The 20,935-nt window shown below is 36.6% G+C and overlaps 1 protein-coding gene across 4 annotated transcripts in view; it reads right to left on the reverse strand.

Moving 5' to 3' along the window:
* The window catches only part of SMARCA2 (SWI/SNF related, matrix associated, actin dependent regulator of chromatin, subfamily a, member 2), a 120,059-nt gene that overhangs the window by 34,560 nt on the left and 64,564 nt on the right, over nucleotides 1–20,935 (reverse strand). For all 4 annotated transcript variants that reach the window (XM_027752187.2, XM_027752189.2, XM_039384490.1 and 1 more), the window contains 10 exons: nucleotides 20,483–20,725; nucleotides 20,062–20,175; nucleotides 18,709–18,816; nucleotides 16,255–16,341; nucleotides 15,309–15,355; nucleotides 13,704–13,870; nucleotides 10,261–10,424; nucleotides 9,273–9,500; nucleotides 5,784–5,861; nucleotides 2,970–3,188 (listed from right to left, as the gene is read on the reverse strand). In XM_027752187.2, the coding sequence (XP_027607988.1) occupies nucleotides 2,970–3,188; nucleotides 5,784–5,861; nucleotides 9,273–9,500; nucleotides 10,261–10,424; nucleotides 13,704–13,870; nucleotides 15,309–15,355; nucleotides 16,255–16,341; nucleotides 18,709–18,816; nucleotides 20,062–20,175; nucleotides 20,483–20,725 (1,455 nt within the window). The remainder of the gene's footprint in view (nucleotides 1–2,969; nucleotides 3,189–5,783; nucleotides 5,862–9,272; nucleotides 9,501–10,260; nucleotides 10,425–13,703; nucleotides 13,871–15,308; nucleotides 15,356–16,254; nucleotides 16,342–18,708; nucleotides 18,817–20,061; nucleotides 20,176–20,482; nucleotides 20,726–20,935) is intronic.

Below are 20,935 nucleotides of genomic sequence, written 5' to 3' on the forward strand. Positions count from 1 at the left end.
ATGATTGTAGAACACAGTTAGAAGGGTATCTTATGAATTAAAGTATTAGTCAATTCAGAACTTACTGCTTCTATCTTATATCAGCAAACTACTGATATAAGTAGTTTGCTGCATCCAAGTTAACATTAAACAATTAATTACAGTTTTCATGCAATATGCATGAGACTATTACAGGTTACAGTGTCAAAGCCACAAGATACAAGTGCTTATAAACTATATAACACCATTTTTTAATGTTTATACAGTTAAATATTCCCTTGAATATGTTGTACACAATTATTATGACATATTCTAGAGATGTCATTACAGAAAAATCTAACGCATCTTCAAAGAAGATGTAAAAGATTCTGCTGAATCTGCTGAATGGCCAATGGGTGTGACAAAGAACTCCATTTTACACTCATGAAAAATAAGATTAAAAAACTCAGAAAACTTTGCTCACATTTCATTATCTACCCAATTAGGAGTCTTATTCTGAATGTGCATAAGCAGTGTTACACTATAAATGTAATTCCATCAAAAGGAGTCTAAAAAGTGTTGGCAGTTCCTACTCTTGTATTTGTTTCAACACACTCTCAGGGACACCTGAAAACATGTTAAACTATGTATACAGTAGAGTTAGTGCGTGCACTGTGAAGCAATCTGACTTAGGTAACAGCTAATCTGAAAACATGCTTAACAACACAATAGAGAGAAGGGAGAACAATTTCTGTCAACAGAAAAACAAGCCACGGTGAAAAAGGGTTAGTATATATACCATCTTGAGTAGCAAGGTTTCTAACTTGGCCTCATGAAACAGACTCAGAAGCAAACAATGAAAAAAACCACTATCAAGTATATGGAGACCTGCTGAGAAATTGTTTTCAGAGTAGTCCTTAATGACTCTTTATCAAATGGTCCAGCACTTTGCAGTGTTTTTACTGTCTTCGGAAACACAGAATAGAAGGTATGCCCACTAAATCTCAAAAGAACACCAAGTTGACCAGAAGTTTACCTAAGGATAGGCTTAAAATTCAGAGTAATTTTCGTGAAGAAAACTCAGGTATCATTCAGTGAGGGTGTATGCTAAATCTTCTCACCAGGAAGGAAATACTGACTATATGAAACATGATTTTGAAAAGCTGGCAAAGAAGTAGATCCACAGAAAAGGACTAAGGTCTTATACTGGATCAAAAATTTAACATGAGTGAATACCTTTCATGTTAAGAAAATGAAATACTGGATTATGAGGTGTAAGTATCCTAGAAGTTATGTGAAAGAACTCCTCCTCCTTATTCAAATGACGCTGCATCTGGAATTCTGATGTCTAGCTTTCAACCAAACCCGTAGAAAGACACCAGTTATATATAGAAAAACTAGGAGAAATCAGTCAAAATAATCAAAAAAGCTAGAAAACAGGAACTATGGGGAAAGACTGCATAAGCAGTGGTTGTTAATCTTATGAATTTACTGAACAGGGTGACAACTCTTCTATGACACAAAATGTTGAAAAAAAACAAAGGTAGTAGCCTGTTCTGCATGAGCAGTGATTAGGACAAGAACCAATTAGCTTTAATTCCAACAGGAAAATTCAGGTAAAATATAAGGAAAAGTCAAACAGTTAAAAACATTCTGCTCTGGATTTTTAAATTCACTGCTCAGGAATGCCTAGAAGAACAGGTCAGATGAACTACTACTATAAACGACACGGGACTGGATGATTCTGCCTGCAGAAGGAAGAGGGATCAGATGATTTCTTTTACGGTTGCCATTTTTAAAAATAAAACACTTAGCACAAGTATTACAGCCAACTCAAGACACAAAACACAAAAGTCAAAGCTAACGTCTATGTTGCCACAGCCAGAGTATTTCATCATTTAAAAAAATTTGTTTAAAATGGCCTTGAGTAGATGTACGCTCCTTGAAAATGCCAAGTATAAAACTCCCACAGACTTGCTTAAATTTACAGCTGATGTATCATTCAAAGCTTTTCTCCCCAAAGCAGCACAATCCAGATTAGCTCCTAGCACAGTATTACACAATGCACTCACACCAACATCACATTTGAAACTAAGTAGGTTAAGATTTTTACCTATCTTTAGCAAATTATACACAAAAACTACACTGTATATTCAGGTTGGTATTGTCTGTTGTTCTTCTACAATAAAACTTACTCTGTCAAACCATGTAGCTTCGTTTTGCTCTTAAAATACTTTATCTATAAGTTTTCGAAATCAGAATATTATCAAATTTCCTTGTTCTGAAAAGACTTTCCAACAATCAATCCTCATCATGCTCCTTCCTATATTTACTCCCACTCTGAAAAGACACATGCATTATTACTCACTAGATGTGTATTTCACAGAACAGCAAGAATCCTTAAGTACCACAAAACCACAAATTTTGTCTGAGTTAAGTTTAGAATCTTTGCTTTCAGGCCTTAAATTCTTAAATCCTTTATCAGGTATTTTGATCTTAGTGGAGCCAAGAAATGCTCAAGATTTGGAAATGAAATAGCCTGAGAGAAAGGAAACTTATGTGAAAATTTCCAAATTCTTAAAAGGGTTAAATTCAGGTATTTAAAAACACAGTCAGCTTCTCCAGCACAGAAAGTTATAATATACACTGATTACTAGTCTCCACTGCCACAAAAGAATGCTTTGGGTATCTGAAAGATGACACATATGAAAGTGCCTAAAGATGTAAGAAATATGTCAAGATCCATGGCAATAGAATAATTCCAACTGAATGCTACCATAGCCCTGATTCAGCACTTAAAAACACTGATGTAAGTTTCTGCAGTGCAGTTCGAGACTTATTTACGCCTTCAACACAGCAGCAAAAGCTGGATAATAAGGATATTTTAGGCCTAACTACTACATTGTGTTTTCCCTGCTGCAGTCTTCAAAGCAAAAAAAATAAACCCCACCCCAAATGACTAAATTTCAAATGTAAAAAACCCAACCAATCAACTAGAAGGCACAACCTACCCGCAGCCACTGTTTCTCTGTGAGAGCATCACTGTAGTCCACATCCCTGCGCTGACGGGATCCTCTACCAAATATTTTTTCTTCTTCTTCTTCACACGTAAGCCTTTCAACTTCAGCATCATCCTTAATAATCCAGGATGGTAATTCATCCTCCTCCATCAAGCGTGGCTTACGCTTAGGGTTTCTGGCATCCTCCCTGCGACGGTCCATGTCCATACGCTGCAATGGGAATCGAGAAAGGATAAAAAAGTTTTAAGGGCAATTATTGAGCGCACCATGTAAATGTCTACCTATCTACTGATATCTGAAACGTTAAACAAGTCCTTCACAGGTATTTCCCTTTCATGATACTCTTAAATACTTCTAAAATGCAACTATAAAAAGAAAAAGCTACACTCGTTTGTTAATTTTCAGTCATATTCACTATTCCACAACTAGCTTTCACTGAAGTAACTAAGACAACGAAGCAGCCAAGTGACAAAAAGCAGATCACAAGAACACTGCTGTGTTCTGTTAATTAAAACACTCTTCCTTATTTGCACAGGCTTTTTGTATTTGCAAATACTAATCATTCCCTCACGATGTCCCCATAAGGTGTTAGTATTATGTAACTAAAAGGAATAATTGAAAACACACAGTTTTGTGTGCCTGAATATCAGAAGAAGAAAATTTAGAAGTTCGTATTAGAAAAGAAGAATCAAAAGAGAATTAATAAATTCGGAGAAGAGCTTGCCTACAGTGCAAGCTTTACAGTGCCAGAAAGTCAACATGCTTAAACCTGAATTTTTCCTGATCATACTGCTGTACTAGACAAAAATCAAAACACAAAAATACCAAATAATGTTGGATAAAGTGTTAAGAACATTAGAAGGTAATGTTAAGACTTTCAGCTGAAATATAAATAATTTAAAATTTTGAATAATCATATAAATTAATTTCAAGTGTGGTGAGCAATTACCTCAGAAAACAGATATGGATACTGAGGATAGATTCCCATGACCTTCTCACCAGTGAGATACTTCATAATCCTCCTGGGGAAGCATGCACCTTTCTCTATTGACTATATGCTGATCAAGCTTCCTATGGTTCTGTGAATTGCATCTGCATTTTCTTAAGTACTCAAATCAGGTAATATGAATACCCATTTCAATTAGGCCTTTTGAAGAGTCATACAGTACTTATTACTCAGTAATTAGTTGCTAAGCAGAGGAAACAAACAGATGGTGACCAAGCATTTAATTTTCATATTTGAAAAAAAAAATATTAATAGACTAGCATCAGAATTGGCTGTAGCATTGTAGCAGGCTACTGCTTTGGCCAGTAAACCTTCATAAAAAATGTTTTCAACTATGTGTAAACCCCTTCCTTGTGTGCATGATGCTGCATTTAACACAGGAGGCCAACTAGACATATCATCCTTCTACAACCCTAGCCAAGACACAGACATACATGAATTCAGAGGTATTATCTCTAGGAAGACACAGGTATCACTAAGGTAGGGAGAATACAGCCTGTGCTTTTTATCTGACTGTACAAGACCTGAAATATTGATAGAAAGAAGACAAAGAGCCCTGACTGCCAAAGTTTTTTTTCAGATTTTTCTTTTATAATTAAACAGTTTACTACAATGAAAACCATTTTTATTAACAATTAAAATTATTTCTTAGCCATTAATATTTAACTTCATTCTTTCTATCTTACTATTTTCAAACTCTGGCCTTCAAAGCATGTTACTTTTGCCTCTTCAATTCTACTGCAATTCTTTACTTTCCCCTAAAAACTTCCATGTCAATTAATATGAAAACCATAAATTACATCCACACAATTCAAATTTAATACTAAAAGATGAAGTTTTAAAAATTTCCTGCTAATAGACATAAATTCATCAGCTATTTTCAATTCAAGGATTAGTTCTTCCCTTCTGAATCTGAAGAAGAAATACTAAGAAGTTCTCCTACTACCAGAACAAATCTACTTTCACAGAAAACAGGGTACATTCAGTCAATAATTTGGATGAAACTATTTCTTTTGAGTTTTGGATTGAAAGGCCACCTCTTGGTTTCTGTCACGTAAATCTCCTTACATCCGAATCACTGACGCAAAGTTTAAAAAGACAGGTGTCTGTAACCACTCATTTTCTGTGCAGCCGGACTTTAGAGATTTCAGTTTTTCTGAGATAACATTCAATGAGGCAAGAGCCATGCCTATACAGACATTTTAGTAATTATTCCATCAGTGCTGCAGTAGCATTAGCAAAAAGGGAAGTAGTAATAAAAATGAGTGGCTTACATTTGAACTACTGTCACTAGCTCTATTTTGGTAACTGTTCAACAGCTGTAGCAGCAGAGATGCCAGTAACTGGGCCCTTGACAAAACCATCAGCAAACTCCAGCTAACTCATCAAGAAAACAACAGTGTAAGTCTACTAATTTGCTATCTAGTTAAGTTCCTGTAGTTGTCCTTGCCAACATCAAAGCCCAAAAGGAAGAAGAAATGTTGAATAGCAAAAGGATGCTGTAGGATTAGCAAGCCAAACTGTGACTACAGTTTTCGCACTACGAATTTCTCAGGTTGTGTCAGATTCTTCCTCCAGATTGTCACTTTTTCACTGTACTGACAGCAAGGATCTCTGAGTCTTTCTGTTGTGTGAGGAACTCTGTGTTTAAGCAGACTACACTTCTTTCCTCAGATAAACAATGCAAGTAAATAAAGCATATTCCTCCAATAAAGTTTTCCAAAATTTAATGACAAAAGGTTAAAGCCTTAGTTAAAACACTGGAGAAGATAATCTACTTATAATCACATCATCCTTACCATAAAGAGATCAAATTCCTCCTCACGTCGAGCAATCATCTGATTCAGAGTCTCATCATCAGGAACTTCATCTTCCTCCTGGTTAAAAAGATGGATAAAATTATTAGAAAGAAGTTACATGCAATTTGAAGTAACAGCCTCCATCAAGTCAGAGCTTCACTGACCCTCCTTCTCAGACAACACGTGTGAAACACTCAAAAGTGAAACTAAAACTTTTAAAATGTTCAGCTATTCAGAAGTTACACAAAAATAACAATCAGAGAGACAACTGGGACTTATTACTACCTTCTTAATTCAAGAATGTGGAAATGAACAAATACACAATGAGGAAAATTTGGGTTGTGGTTTTCCTGGGTCAGAAGCATAGCCAGTGCTTTGGTTAAAATGTATTTTCATTCTGCTCTTCTACAGTGCTCCCCCAGATATACTATTCTACATTTTGAGGTCTTTGCTGCCAAAGCACGGAGAATGAAGAAGTCCTGATTAAACGAAAAAAAATTAAATATGTCTTTATACTGGAAAATAACACTGCTGAATCCCTTTCTCTTGTCCACTGTCTGCTTACAAATTGAGATGTGAAAATTTTACTTCGACAAAATCAGTTATGTCATAAAAACAGAAACAGACACTTGAAAAACAATTCAAAACTGTAGCGTTCAATGAAAAATGTTAAAGCTGAATACTTACGATACCCATTTTAACACAATCAGAGTCCACAATTTCAGTTTCCCTCCCTGAATTATTATGAAAGCCCAGAAAACAGGTCACTCGAAATGGTAAAACTACAGTGATTCCTTCATAGGGTTTTCTAAACCTGTTATTACAGTACACCAGAGACCTATAATTCTTCATGAAAACTCATATTTTGAATCCAGTGTAATGGGAGTATAGGATGCTGCATATAACACCCCAAAAACCTAATATCCTGTAGCTATTATTTTTCTGAAATGAAGAAAAAAGACCTTTATATATCCACTTATCTTCCCTCCAGTGGTAGGATTTCTACAACTAAAAAAAAAAAACCCAGTTCTTATTGATGCAATTCTCAGAGAACACCTTTGTACCTTAATGAACATATAATTTAACATGAACAAAGCAAATTGGAAAGTGGTAGCTGGTTCTTCTTACTTCTACTCACTTCTCCTTCAATGTTCAAAAAAAGGAAGTCACATGGTTACATACAGAGAGAAAAAAAGATTCTTCTATGAATGTGATCATCCTGGAAGTTTCATACACTTCCTACCACCTCAAAGTAATTGTTGATCTGAAAAAATCAGGGATCACACAGCAGAAGCTGTGTCCGTATTATCTGTGGTTAACAGGATGTGTGAACAATCCTGTTGCCAATAAGGTAGACTTGGCAGAAGAAAAAACTAAAAAAAAACACCAGTGCTAATACAAAATTACTCCATGAACAAGTTACTTTTAATCACTTGCGATACGCTGCTGTATAAAATAAATCTTTCAAAATACACAGAAATTACCTCTTTCCTTTATCCAGCACTGTTGAAAAAAAAAAAAACAGTGCAAAAAGAAGAGGAAAGAAGAAAGAAAAATAAGGGAGTTTCAATGCTAAACTTACAAAAACCACTAAGAAAGTACAAACAGCGCTCTACATGTAAGTGTGACAAGTTTAATGCATGCTTAGCATGGGAATATTTAACTAGGTGATCGCTACACAACCTCTTTTTTAGATGTGCTAGTATATATTTGCAAGTCAAAGTTGTTTTAATATGGTTGATATTATTATTGATATATTAACTTTTAGCTGAGAGATTTACTTTTTTCTAGTCAATCTCTCATATGATACTCAAATTTGTTTTCAGTGCTGCAGCAATGAAGAAGCAATGTGCAGGATGGTGCAAATTCAATCCCTCTTAGTCCCTCAAGAGTGTTAGTGTTTAGGTAAATTTTGCATAGTCTCTGTTCACACAGAAGTATTCCTTCAAATCTTCAGTCTGCTGTTAGAAGTCAGACACCAACATCAATGCTAACTTTAAACACTGATGCTGTGCTATGGCAAACAAGCCTTGCTCAAATCTGCTTGCTTCAGGATGACAGACCAAATGTATCTGAACAACACACAAGAAGCAGATTGTTCTGAAGTTATCTACGAAATAATGCAAGTCAAGTAGTCCCTGAGCTACAGGCCTGACTTCGGAACCAGTTAGATAAATATTTTCTAGGGCTTTGAAAACATAATAAACAAATTTACATCAATTAAAAAAACACAAAACATAGGCTTACTCAATATTTTTGCTGATTTCAAGTTAATCTATCTACTAATATAGATAGCATTGGCTGCTTTAGAACTACGGTTTTACTTAATCAAAAATGGTACATATGTATCACCGCGTTTCTGCATTGGCACTACAAATAAAAGACAATTACTGATAATGTTTATCACTCTAATTTTAGGGAAATACTAAAACAATACAAAATTCCATCTTAATGAGGTACTACATTTTCTAAATGCGCAAGACAGAGTTTACACAAAAGGATTAATGATTGAAGAAGGAAACTCCTAAGTCTTTGAAACTTTACACCCTGTAATGGAGGATGCCAGTGAAACACAGGCTATAGAACCTTCTTTCTTTCAGTATGCACCATATTCAGACATACAAGGCATACTCAGAGGCAAAATCAGTCTCAAAATCTCTTTGTCTTTAACTACTACAAGGTATTTTCTAGTTGAGAAACGTCACCGCAGAACAGGATTTTGTGTGTGTGTTATCAGCACAACTGATACATTAATTTGCTTTCCCCCAAATACTGCTTTCATTCAAATGCTGAATTTTCTTCAAATTAAGAGAAGAATCTGCAGGGACAGGCAAAAGAATAGGCTCATCATTCCACACTCACAGTTCCATAGAACAAGACAATGAAGAGACAGGGACATACAGTGAGTAATTCTGTAACCTCGCTGTCCACTACTGTAAAAGAAGACTTGACAGCTCTTTTTAATCAGCTAATTGTTTCTTGAAGAGGAAGTGGTGCTGGATTGCCCTAAGCCCAAAGCACATCAAAGCAGATCTTAACTCTTACCGAGGTTCCAGAAGAGGCACAATAGGCATGGTTTTTCATGATTGAACCTAGGTAGTGCTAATTGCTCAGCATGTCTGAAAATCAAATTACCTACATATAAATGGGATTTAGGAACTGGTTTATAGGATTTAGGAACTGTTCTGGAAAAAATCTTTTCTGAATGCAATTATTTGCCAAAATTATGAAGGGCAGAATGGGTTTTAAGTTACAATGCCTAATTCTACACTAAGATTTAATCATAACCATTACTTCATAACCATTACATTATAACCTATTACTGTGATGATAAAAAAGAGAAAAATTAAGCTATTTCTTTGACTGATGGTAAGAATATGATGACATTTCTAATTTCAAAGGAAATGACAATCTCTGTAAATGATGAAAAAAAAAATTACTCCATACTTCCTGAAACATCCTCTTTCTAATAATTTCTAACTACCTTACCTCATTTTCTTCTTCATGCTCCAGTATAGCCTGTAGGAAGGCTCTCCTTTCGTGGCTTGAAGATTTCTGATCAAACATTCCTGCCTGAATAACTTTTTGATCTACATTCAGCTTATACTTTGCAGCAGCAAGTATCTTCTCTTCCACACTGTTCACAGTGCACAGTCGCAGGACTCGAACTTCATTCTGCTGACCAATTCGGTGAGCTCTATCTTGTGCCTGCAAGTCCTGTTAGGAAAACACATAGAGAGAGTAAAACTCTTTTTAGTCTCTCTTCCCTTACTTTTACACATCGCTGGCTATGATGTGATTCGCACAGATAAGTGAAATCGCTGAAAACACACACATGGCTATGTACTCCAAGAGATATCTCACTTCCATTCTTAAAAACAAAAAGGGGAAAAAAAAAGGTGGAAAAGACATACTTCAGTTACATCTTTTGGCTTTTTTAAATAAGTCAAAGTGGTTGATACCCTCTTTTCCTGGTGATCCACTCTCAGTACTAACCACTACACCAACAATGTATCTCAGGCCAAGACCTTCTGCACTCACATGGTTACCGATTTCATGAAACAGGCAGCATTCAGCACAACCTTTACTGAAGTGTTGCAACCTACCTCCTGAAGGCTGAAAAGGCAGCGTTAGTTATTATGTCCTAAGGGTTAAAGAATGAGCACAGTTATACAAATGAAGAACATTTGTAACACTCCTAGTTACAAATCTCTACTATGTTACTCCTATCGCTCTGAGGATACCCTGAAACTCAGATAAAATATATACGCAGACACAGAATTAGTTCAGTGATTCAAACTAAAACACTTCTTGATCGCAGCAGTTTGCCTCACTAATTCCTCTCAAAGCAGCATTTTATGACTTATGTGGATTCTTCTCCTTTCATTCCAGGTTATATCTCCTATTTAAAGAAGCAACTCAAAAATGAATCATGAATTCTTTGCACATTTCATGAAGATAAGAAAATAAAAATAACCTGATGAGGATTCCAGTCGCTATCAAAGATTATAACAGTGTCAGCAGCCTGGAGATTTAAGCCTAGCCCTCCAGCCCTTGTACTCAGCAAGAAGATAAAGTATTGTGATCCAGGTTCATTGAACTTCTTCAACAGAGCAGCTCGATCCTCTGACTTTGTTGTGCCTGAAAAGAAAAAAATATGAATATCCCATAAAAAGATGTGAACTGAAATAATATAAATACAATGTCAGTTGCTAAAAGTACATGTGGAAGGGTAATTTTAGTGCACTGCTCTTTGACACCTCTGACACATTTTATGTCACACAGAATAAACACTGTCCACAAATGTTTTAGTCAACTGCCTATCACATGTAAGAGACGGACTTCTAAATATCTCTTTAAAAGTATTTATCTTGAATTTTCAAAAGTAAATCTTAAAATGTTGGCTAACATTGTTATACATTTTCATGACTCACATAAATTTCAACTGAAGTTACTATACACAAACAGAAAAGACCTCTAGCTTTGATTAATGCCTTCTGGCTGTAATAGCATTAAATATCTTTAAAAGCTACTTATATAGAGATTTATCAAAATATCACTGTTTGCCTTCAGAGTCATAATTAATACCAAAGGACCGAAAATTCTTAAAACGTCCTGTCTTGAGGGTGATATATGTACAGAAGATGAAGCTTTTTTTATTATTACAGTGGGTTGACCTCAGCTGGTTGCCAGATACATCCCCTTACCCCCCCCCAACTCAACAGTACAGGGGGAGAAAATAAGACAGAAAAGCTCCCGTGCTGATAAAAAGGCAGCTTAATAAAAGTGAAAGGTGCATATGCCAGCAAGGCAAGAAGAGGAATGTATTTACTACTTCCCATCAGCAGCCAGATGTCCACCCACTTCCTGGACAGCAGGATCTCAGCACTCATAATGAGTAACTGGGAGGACAAATGCCACAACAAGGAATGTCCCTGCATCCTCTTCCCTCAGTTTGTATTGCTGTTTGCATCCATTTTGTCAGTTTGGTCAGCTGTCTCATCTGGGTCCCAGTTCACCTTCAGCCTACCAGCCTCCGAGATGGAGGGGTGGTTTGCAGAGAAAGTTTTGACACTCTGGAGTGCTGCTCAGCAATAGCCAAAACACTGGAGTGGTATCACTGGAGAGTTATCAACCCTGCTAAACCACAAATGCAAAGCACAGCACTATATGGGTTGCCAGGAGGAAAGTTAACTCCATCCCACCCAGAGCCACCACAACCACACAGCCAAACTGCTGGCCCACTGAACCCCTTAACTGGGTAAGGTACCCACATCAACTGGGTAGAAAACACACTAAATGAGAAGACAGCTGGATAGAATCTACATAAAGATTGCATTCCAGTATGGTAGATAATTACAAAATTGGAAAAGAAGAAAAACGGTCCATCTAATTTAATGAACTACCTGGAAAATCTTAAAACAATGAGGTGTATTTACCATACCACATCTTGCTGTAAACATCCTGGCATGAAAAAGAATTCATTTAAAAACACATGATGTAAGGTTATTTAAAACATTTAGAATGTAATACAATTAATCTTTCTTGAATGGAAGCATTAAAACACCTGCAGGCCAGAGGTGTGAAGAGGGCTTTGTTAGCATGCTAGTATGTTCTTAGGACAGTTTTGACAAAGACATTCTGCGGCAAACAGCTTTAAAACTCAGGTGGGATACTCTATTTTCCTTTTACAGAATTGCAGAATGAATCACAGAATCAACTAGGTTGGAAAAGACCCCTGAGATCATCAAGTACGACCTTTAACTGAACACCATCACATCAAGTAGACCATGGCACTAAGTGCCACATTCAGTCTTTTCTTAAACACCTCCAGGTGACTCCACCACCTCCCTGGGTAGTCTATTCCATCCATTCCAAAGTTTAATCATCCTTCCTGTGAAGAAATTCCTCCTAATGTCCAACCTAAACCTCTCTTGGTGCAGTTTAAGACTATGTCCTCTCATCCTGTCGCTAGCTGCCTAGTAGAAGAGGCCGACCACCATCTGGCTACAACCTCCTTTCAGGATGCTGTAGAGAATGATAAGGTTCCCTCTCAGCCTTATGTTCTCCAGGCTAAATAACTCCAACTCCCTCTGCCACTCCCTGTTTAACTTATCCTCTAGACCCTTTACCAGATCCATTGTCCTTTTCTGGACCTGCTCCAGCACCTCGATGTCCCTCCTGAACTGAGGGCCCCAGAACTGGACACAGGACTCGAGGTGTGGCCTCATCAGTGCTGAGGACAGAGGGATGATCACTGCCCTGGTCCTGCAGGACACACTATTGTTGATACAGGCCAGGATACCACTGGCCTTCTTGGCCACCTGGGCACACTGCTGGATCATGTTCAGCTACTTTTCCCCAGCATCCTCAGGTCCTTTTCTGCTGAGCAGCTTTCCAGCCATTTCTCCCCCTGCCTGTAGCACTGTCTGGGGTTGTTGTGACTCAAGGGCAGGACCTGGCACTTGGCCTTGTAGAACCCCATACCACTGGCCTTGGCCAATGATTCAGCCTGTCCAGATCCCTCTGTGGAGCCCTGCTACCCTCCAGCAGACTAAATCAACATTCCCGCTCAACTTGGTGTCACCGTGAATTTACTGAGCGTATACTTGATCTCCTCATCTAGAAAATCAATAAACATACTGAATAGTCAATAAATATACTGAACAAAGATATTGAACAATACTCCACAATATTTCTAAATCATCTTTTCATTCAAAGGTAGTAAAACTTATCTACATATGAAGGAGTCAAGGCTCCTGATTTTCCTGGGAAATTCACGAAGAAAGCTACAGGTACTGATTTACCCATCCCTGAAATTCAGACTGTGGAGAATAGCAGTTGAACTTTAAACTGATAAAAATCAATGAATTCCACTGGAACGTAGGCACAGCAGTGGCATTACCATCTCTTATCATGAGAATATCTTCAGACAACTTAGACAGTGATGACCGATTGGGACTCTGGATTTTAAACCCTTTGTGAAAAAGAGATGAGCCCCTAAGCATCAAATTTCTACATAATCTGCATTTCATGAACAGACCTGAGCACTCATCAAAACAATCCCCTAACCAAATAATCTGCAGGTTAAACAGACGAAAGAAAATACTGAAAGAGCGAGGGAAAATTACTTAACTCTATGAACAGAGACAAAAACGTATCTTGCTCAGTACCTTGTCTGGAAGAATAAGGAAAATTCCAGTAAATTGCAGCTTAAGGGTCTACTGCCATAATTTCATGATAAATATCCTTGCAGATTTATAAAGTAATTTTTTGAACCTCTTTACACTTTTGTATAGTCACATCACAGCACTGGTGTGCTAGGAAGACACCATGAAGAGAACCCAGGGCTTCCATGCCCAAACTAATGAAGAATGCTACCTATCCTGCTAATTACCCTTTTTTTTCCATTTAGCTTACCATCGAGACGCAAGTAAAGGAAATTTCGAAATGCAAAGTAGTCTTCCATAATGGTCATTAGTGATGTCATTTGACAAAAAAGAAGCACACGATGGTTAGTAGCTCGTAACTTTGGTAGAATGCGATCGAGTAGCTCAAACTTCCCTGAAGCCCGATAAAGTTCAGCTCTGTTGAGAGAAACAGCACAGTAAATGCCAGAATGAGCCCACATTTAAAAGTTTGCGGTCATTATCGTGTCAGACCACAACAAAGAGACTAATTTACTTAATCCAAAAAAGATTATAGCACCTTTCTTTCTTTAAAATTGCTTATGATGATTAAAATAAAAAAATAAACACACATGTGAATTCCCGTTTTCCTGATTTTTCTTCAATTACAAAAACTGTGCAGACTTTCAATCACACAGAATACCCTCCTTTATGAAATTCAATTATTTTCATTATTTATCAAAACAAACATTATTTCTTACCTAGATAAGCATTTTATCAGTTAAAACATTCACCTCCTAGTTTTGTCTTCAACTGGTATCGAAAACAACTTTCAACTGCAACTGTAGTTGCAAATTGTATTCATCAGGCACATGTTGGAAACTCTGTTTCCAATCAATTATTATGCACATGGGAGTGAAATATTGCTAACTGAACTAATATACAGAGGTAATAGAAGGAGTTTGACAGAGGACATACTCTTTAGCCATATAACCTTGGTGACCCTGAACAGTGTTCAGTTGCTTTGGTTAGCTGCCCTTCTGTCTCCTGTGCTAAGGATTGCAAAACAGGCTCTTAGCACTGAATCAACTCATAACTGTGAGAAAATGAATAAAAGTAAACAGGATGTCTAAATCAGCATCACAGTGATACACTTTACAAAAATAAATTTCATGCAACGTTTTTCTAACCTTGAGTCTGTACTTGCAAAATATGATGTATCATTAGCATTGGTATAAAGTCCAGAAGATACATAGCCTTCTGATAGGCATAAAACTGTAATCAGCAAAAGACTAAACTTTTTAAGAGACAAGTATTCTGGTATATTAACTAAGGAGACAAACAGTCTGGTACAGTAGTTAAGGGGAAAAAAAGAAGAAATGTCATTAACACCTAAACAGGAAGCAAGACAGGTGGATGGTGCACACCTTCTGTTCAGAAAGCATCCATTAACTTGACAGTTGTACAAAGTGTCAAGAAAAAAAAAGTAAATTTATTTCATTTCAGATTATGCAAAAAATGCTACTTTAATTTGAAATAAAGATGGTAAAGAGGAAAAAGTAGAAGGCAAAAGTAACGAGGGAGAAGAAAATCCCAACTCGTACTTCTGAAGAGTCATTCCAATGAATTTCAGATGGTATCTAAATTATTTCAAAATAAGGGGAAAGGAAGATAGTCTTTTCTGCTGGCTATCCTGAAAGAGATGGAGGATCATGAAAAGATCCTGTAAGACTTCTAGCACTACTTCTAGTGTGTTTTGCTTTACATATCTGCCCTGTGCCTCCTCTGCCTTTCTATAAGTTTGCTTGAGTCTGCTAGCATGCATCCTCCAGAAAAATGATGTGATCATTAGCTGCAATACAACACAACACAACATAGGAAAAACTGAAACAGTTACCCGTTGATGACACCATTTGAGTAGCCTAAATGTTCAGCGAAGGACTCCTGCAGAGTTATAAGCAATAAACATATTACAAACTACACAGCAACCAAAAATCTTGCATTCTTATTGAAATTAAATTAAATATATGAATGTTGGGGTTTGAGCTTAATGATGATTTTACTCTTGGGAACCACCTTGTAGCCCCAGTGCTCTGCTTCATGTTTTCCTCTAATACTATTTGAAATTCATTGTCTGCAGAAGTAACTTCTGCATTTTACCAGATTACAAATACAGTAGAACTCTAATTAATTTATACTGATTACTAGAAGATCCATTACTCAATTTATTTAACCAGCATACAAGAGAACAAAGAGTGAAAACTACAATGATAATACATCACAGTAGGAACTTAATTATTCATTCATATACATAGCTTCATTCCAGATATTTATGACAGTTTCTATAATTCCAGATATATTATATTTATGTACTTCAGGTCCTATTGAGAGATGCTATATAGATAGTACTTTTTTTCTGAAAAAAACAAGGTGGATGGAATAGGACAATTTAATTGACATTGTAAAAGACTAGCAGTCTTACACAGATTTAATTAGCAGTTACAAAGATTCTACACATGACATTTTGAACTAGTGTCTATACATCACAAATTTAGTCTATGTGGAGATCAAGTTGCTCTGGAATATCTTAAATTTACAAAAAAACCTTCACTTTTTAAAAACACTGTTCCATAAGATTAAATGCTTTTAAACTAGACTTTGGATTAACAATAAAAAGCTGGGAGTTGTTGACTGTTGGCTGTTTTTTTCAAATGTGTCCTTTCCAGTAAAAATTCTGCGGACAGAGATGTTCCCTCCCACACACATAAGCTTCTACAGCAGTTTTCTGTTGTGATAGCCACCTGAATAAATACAACCCTCAAAATCAAACCGGTCAGTCTTACCTCAATGTGCTGAAACATGTATGGATGATTGCATATCTTTCTCAATTGCATGATAGTATTCATTAGAGTTTTTGCCCCACCTTTTCCCTATGGGTACAAACAATGCAAAACGAATTATTAATTTCTTAGCTTAAGAATAAAACTTTTGAAAATATTTTTATCCCAAACCTGAACACTGCATCACTAATTAAAAAAGAATCCCGACGAACAAAAACAACCCCCCCAAAACTAATAAAAAATAACCCAAACCAAACAAAACAACAAAAATCCAGAAGCTACTGTGCAGTTGTCCTGCTATATAAATTCACCAGTCCTAACAATGCTCTGCAATGAAAAAGGAGGATCCGGAAGCAATCCATAAAGTGCATTATGTTTCTACTCGCAGTATTCATGGTGTGAAGCAGAGCATCCACTGTCCTCCTTATTTATACCGTTTACTTTGAATCCATACAAACTCCATCTGGTCTGAACCCTCTAACAGGAAACAACTCTAGCTAGATGCTTTTCAACTCCACAGTATCTTCTCCAGTCTGTTAACATAATGGGTTTCTCATTCTAGGCCAAGTAAAACACAGGGCCACAGGTGCTAAAAAGCTAAAGATCACCAAATTCATGAGTCATCTTATTGTTAAAAGAAGTATATTCTCAAAATCTACACTACAGTTAACCTTTCTGTAGAACCAGGACACACATCAGGCTGTTGTGCTAGACCAAAGTGTATGGTTACAACTAATTGCAACTGGTGAATAAAAGTTTGAGAACATCTTATCATAGTAACATTGCCAAGGACTTGCCACTTTCAGATGCCAGATGTAATCAGAGTGGCAGCAATATTCCAAGATTATTGTATGACTAATTCAAATTGACTTTAAAAACAATTAGCAATTTCAAATCGTAAAACTAGGGGAGAATACACTACTTGTCATAATATATACTAGTAATATTCTAGTCTTTTCTGGAAAGTACGCTGAAATCATAACTTTCATCTATGGCAGCCATTATCCATTTGAAGGGGGCACTCTACACATTCAAAATTTGGTTTTGTTCTTTTCAAAATCCTCTCCAATTTGCTCCAAAATGCAGTTCATATTTATTACAAATGTAATTCTCTAAAGCGTTCCAGCTTAATGAACTTTCTCTTATCTCAGCTGGGTCCAGGTCAGAGCTGCAGAAAGACAGGATTTTTTCCTAACAGTAGTTGTTTGATCACTGAAGCCAAGTGGTCTTAACAACCACCTCCCTCTGCTGTCAACAGGTAGCAGGGATAACAGAGCTTGATGAAACAGCTAAAGAAAAAGATTATTTAAGAGAGGGTGGCAAGAGATGAAAAATTGTAGCCTCTTGGGGAGAGAAAGGAGAGGCAAGTGTTCAGAAGACAACAAAGGCAATTTGAACTGGTTAAGTGTAAAGCTGGGTGGAGAAGCAAGGTAGAACAAAATTGACAGAAGCTTCTAAGCAGGTGAAAGAAAGAGATCAGAAAGGAAAGAAGACTCAAACAAAATGAAATTTTTCAGACAAAATTAAACTGTAGAATTACATAAAAAATACAACAAAGGAACATAAATTAATGTCTAAAAGGTATTCGAAGTATGAAGATGAGTTCCAATATCCAGTGAAAAGAACCAGTTTTGTCTAGACTTCTAATTAAGAACCAGCAAAGAAAACAATTTGACTGCACAAAACTAGGAGGGTAAAATAAGATACTGAATAGAAAGTCACCCACTGTACCAAGGCAATCTGAAAAAGGATTATGGAAAGACCGTACGTGCTGATTGCACTGCATCAGCAACATATACACAAGAAGGCGCAAACCCAAACTGTTACACACCAGGTGTTCTGCAGTGCCTGTTCAAGATATTTCACATTTACTACAGTATTTCACATTTGTTATAATGTGGAAAGTTGATGAATGGCAATTTCTTTACACTGCATTGACTGGATGAAGTCCCATGATGGCATAATCAACATTTACTAACACATAGTTTTAATCTAACTACATGACTTTGAATCATACAGTTCTCTTAAAGAACTTTGTCATCAACAGATCCTCTAAGTATGAACGCAAGTGTACAGCCCTAGCTGGCTGAAACGAGACTTAACCAATCACTCTGAAAGACAAGATGAACGACCTTCTGTAGCCACTGCTGCCACAATCACAGTTATTCAGGTACATTATTGAATTAACTTGGTCAAAGGAAATGCTGCTTTTTTCTAACATTCCCTGTTTGCAGAAAGGCACTGCAACTACAGTGAATACAAGTAATATCTTCCCTTTGTGAAAAGAAAGCATGAGCTGCAGTCTTGTAACTGAAAAGTGTGCCTGACAGAGATTTCTTTTTCCATAAGAAACCTGCAGTATGAGCTACATACTGATTTTATAAAACAGAAATAATATTGTTAACATGTTTAATCATAATACAGTATTTCCTACATATTTTAGTCTTTCTTTTGTACCTTCTTGTCTTTTTCAGAACCATCTGTAAGAAGGATTCCCTTGGCCTGCATGTGACGGTACAGGATCTTCTGAAGAGCTGACATATCACATTTGATCACATATTCCACCTAGTGTAAAACAAAAACCCAACCATAAACACACTAATATAACAGTATCAGTAAGATCTAACTGCAAGTTCTTGCCGTTTGAAAACACAAAACAAAGCAACTAATCTTTTATCGGTACCCTAACACCACATAAAATTTTTGTAACCAGCAATCCAACTGCAAGCACAGCAGTGAGCATCTCGAAAGATTATCTGTGAGTCACACTACCATGAGACAGTTGGATCCTAAGAATGTAACTGCAGGATTACCCAACGTATTTTTTTCCTCATTCTGTAATTTTTAAAATTTAAAAAAAGAATTAGAAATTAATTTTGTTTTACTTTACGTTTAACATGTAATTAAAAAAGTATTTTGTGTTGACTTTATTGAGTTAAACATTATAAAAATATCATCATTGTATATGCAGCAAATAAGCATCTCTCACAGTATCTAATTAGCATAATGCTTACCTAGGTTGTCATAGAAATATGCCATTTTCTCAATATCCACTAAAACACAGTGAATTAATCAAGTACTGTATGACCCCTACGTTCAGCCTGACATGGTGTTCAGCTTTGTAAAACTGTATTTATTACAGTAGTTTTTAACTGCACACTAGATTTAAACACAGTAATACAAAGATTTCATAACCCAATTTAATCCATTTCTTTTTCCATTGCCTCATTTCCAGATTACAGTCACTGTGTTTTTATTGGCCAGATACAAAAACAATGACCTTTCAAATCAGAAGATAACTTTATGTTCTGAATTAAAAAGCTACTAGTTAAAAAAAATTGTGCAATTTCAAAAAGAAAATTCACACAATTTTTAGAATGATAATGCAGGACCAAATTCTGCCTGTTTCATAAAGTCAACTAGTCCTTTAGGAATTTCAGTGAACTAGCCACGGGAACAAAGTTCAAGGAGTGCAAGGAGGATGGGACAGGACAGAGAGTCTTATCCTCAGTCTATGGTTGACTCACAAATTGAAACCAGACTCTATGGGAAGAGGGTGCATGTCTTACAACGATGACAACAAACAGAATTAAAGCTGTAAGACTGGTGAGGAATCCTGAGAATTCAGAAACTTCAGGTATTCAGGCTTCCTCAGTGGCCAGCTTTCTCTGAAGAGTTATAAACAAACCAATCACAGCAATAACAAACGCTAAAGAAGTCCTCTTCTGAAAAATAAATCTGAAAAAGGAACGCTATTCAATGCTTAAAAAGGAATATTAAACCCTTTCCAAAACTCCTATCATTGCAAACCTTTTCCGGCAGTTGAGACTCAACCTCTTTCTTCAATCTTCGCAGCAAGAAGGGTCGAAGTACTTTATGGAGACGACGGATGATCAGAATAGTTTCCTCCTCATTTAAGTCCACCTACAGAAGTTCAGAAAAGTCACTACAAGGCAACTTAGTATATTAGGCAATGTCATCTCTCACATAAAAGGTTAAGCATGTGCAGTAATTATTTGCATCTTACGATCAAACTGATTCTGAGTCAAAAATTACAGTGACATTAAAATTTTCTGGTATCATAAAAAATACCAGACTTTTAGTTATCTTAACTCCCTAAGTACCAGGGAGAGATTTAAAACACTAATCCTTCTGTATAAGTTCCTTTCTGTTGTCAGAGGAGCTTCAAACTGGTTTGTTTCTGATCTTTTAAAAAAAACTGCCACAGTACCCTTTCTCCAGTCATGGCAAATGGAGCATTGAACCACTGTTCAAAGGTGCTACAGCTCTTGAAAATGGTTGGGAGGAGGAAGTTGAGAAGAGCCCAAAGTTCAGGCAGTTTGTTCTGCAACGGAGTCCCAGTCAGCAGTATTCGCCTGGGGGCCACATAGTGAGTATTCAAGACCTGAGTCAGCTTGCAGTGATGGTTCTTCATTCGATGGCCCTCATCTACTATCATATATTTCCACCGAATCTGAAAGAAAAAGAAGAAAAATTGGCAAAGTAACAGCAGGTCAGACATTGTCCAATTTCTCTCAACAGGTGTAGAACAAAAATATTTCAAGCCTGAGACACTAGTCACTCTCAGCTGTGAGGAAAGCCAAATCAAGCATTATGCAAATACCACTGTCCTTGCAAGCAGCAAACACAGAGACAAAAACTAGGTATGCTCAATCTGATGCTG

Source organism: Pipra filicauda, unplaced genomic scaffold, assembly GCF_003945595.2.
Source record: "Pipra filicauda isolate LSUMZ 115617 unplaced genomic scaffold, ASM394559v2 scaffold35_size7292922_pilon, whole genome shotgun sequence".
Taxonomy (NCBI): domain Eukaryota; kingdom Metazoa; phylum Chordata; class Aves; order Passeriformes; family Pipridae; genus Pipra; species Pipra filicauda.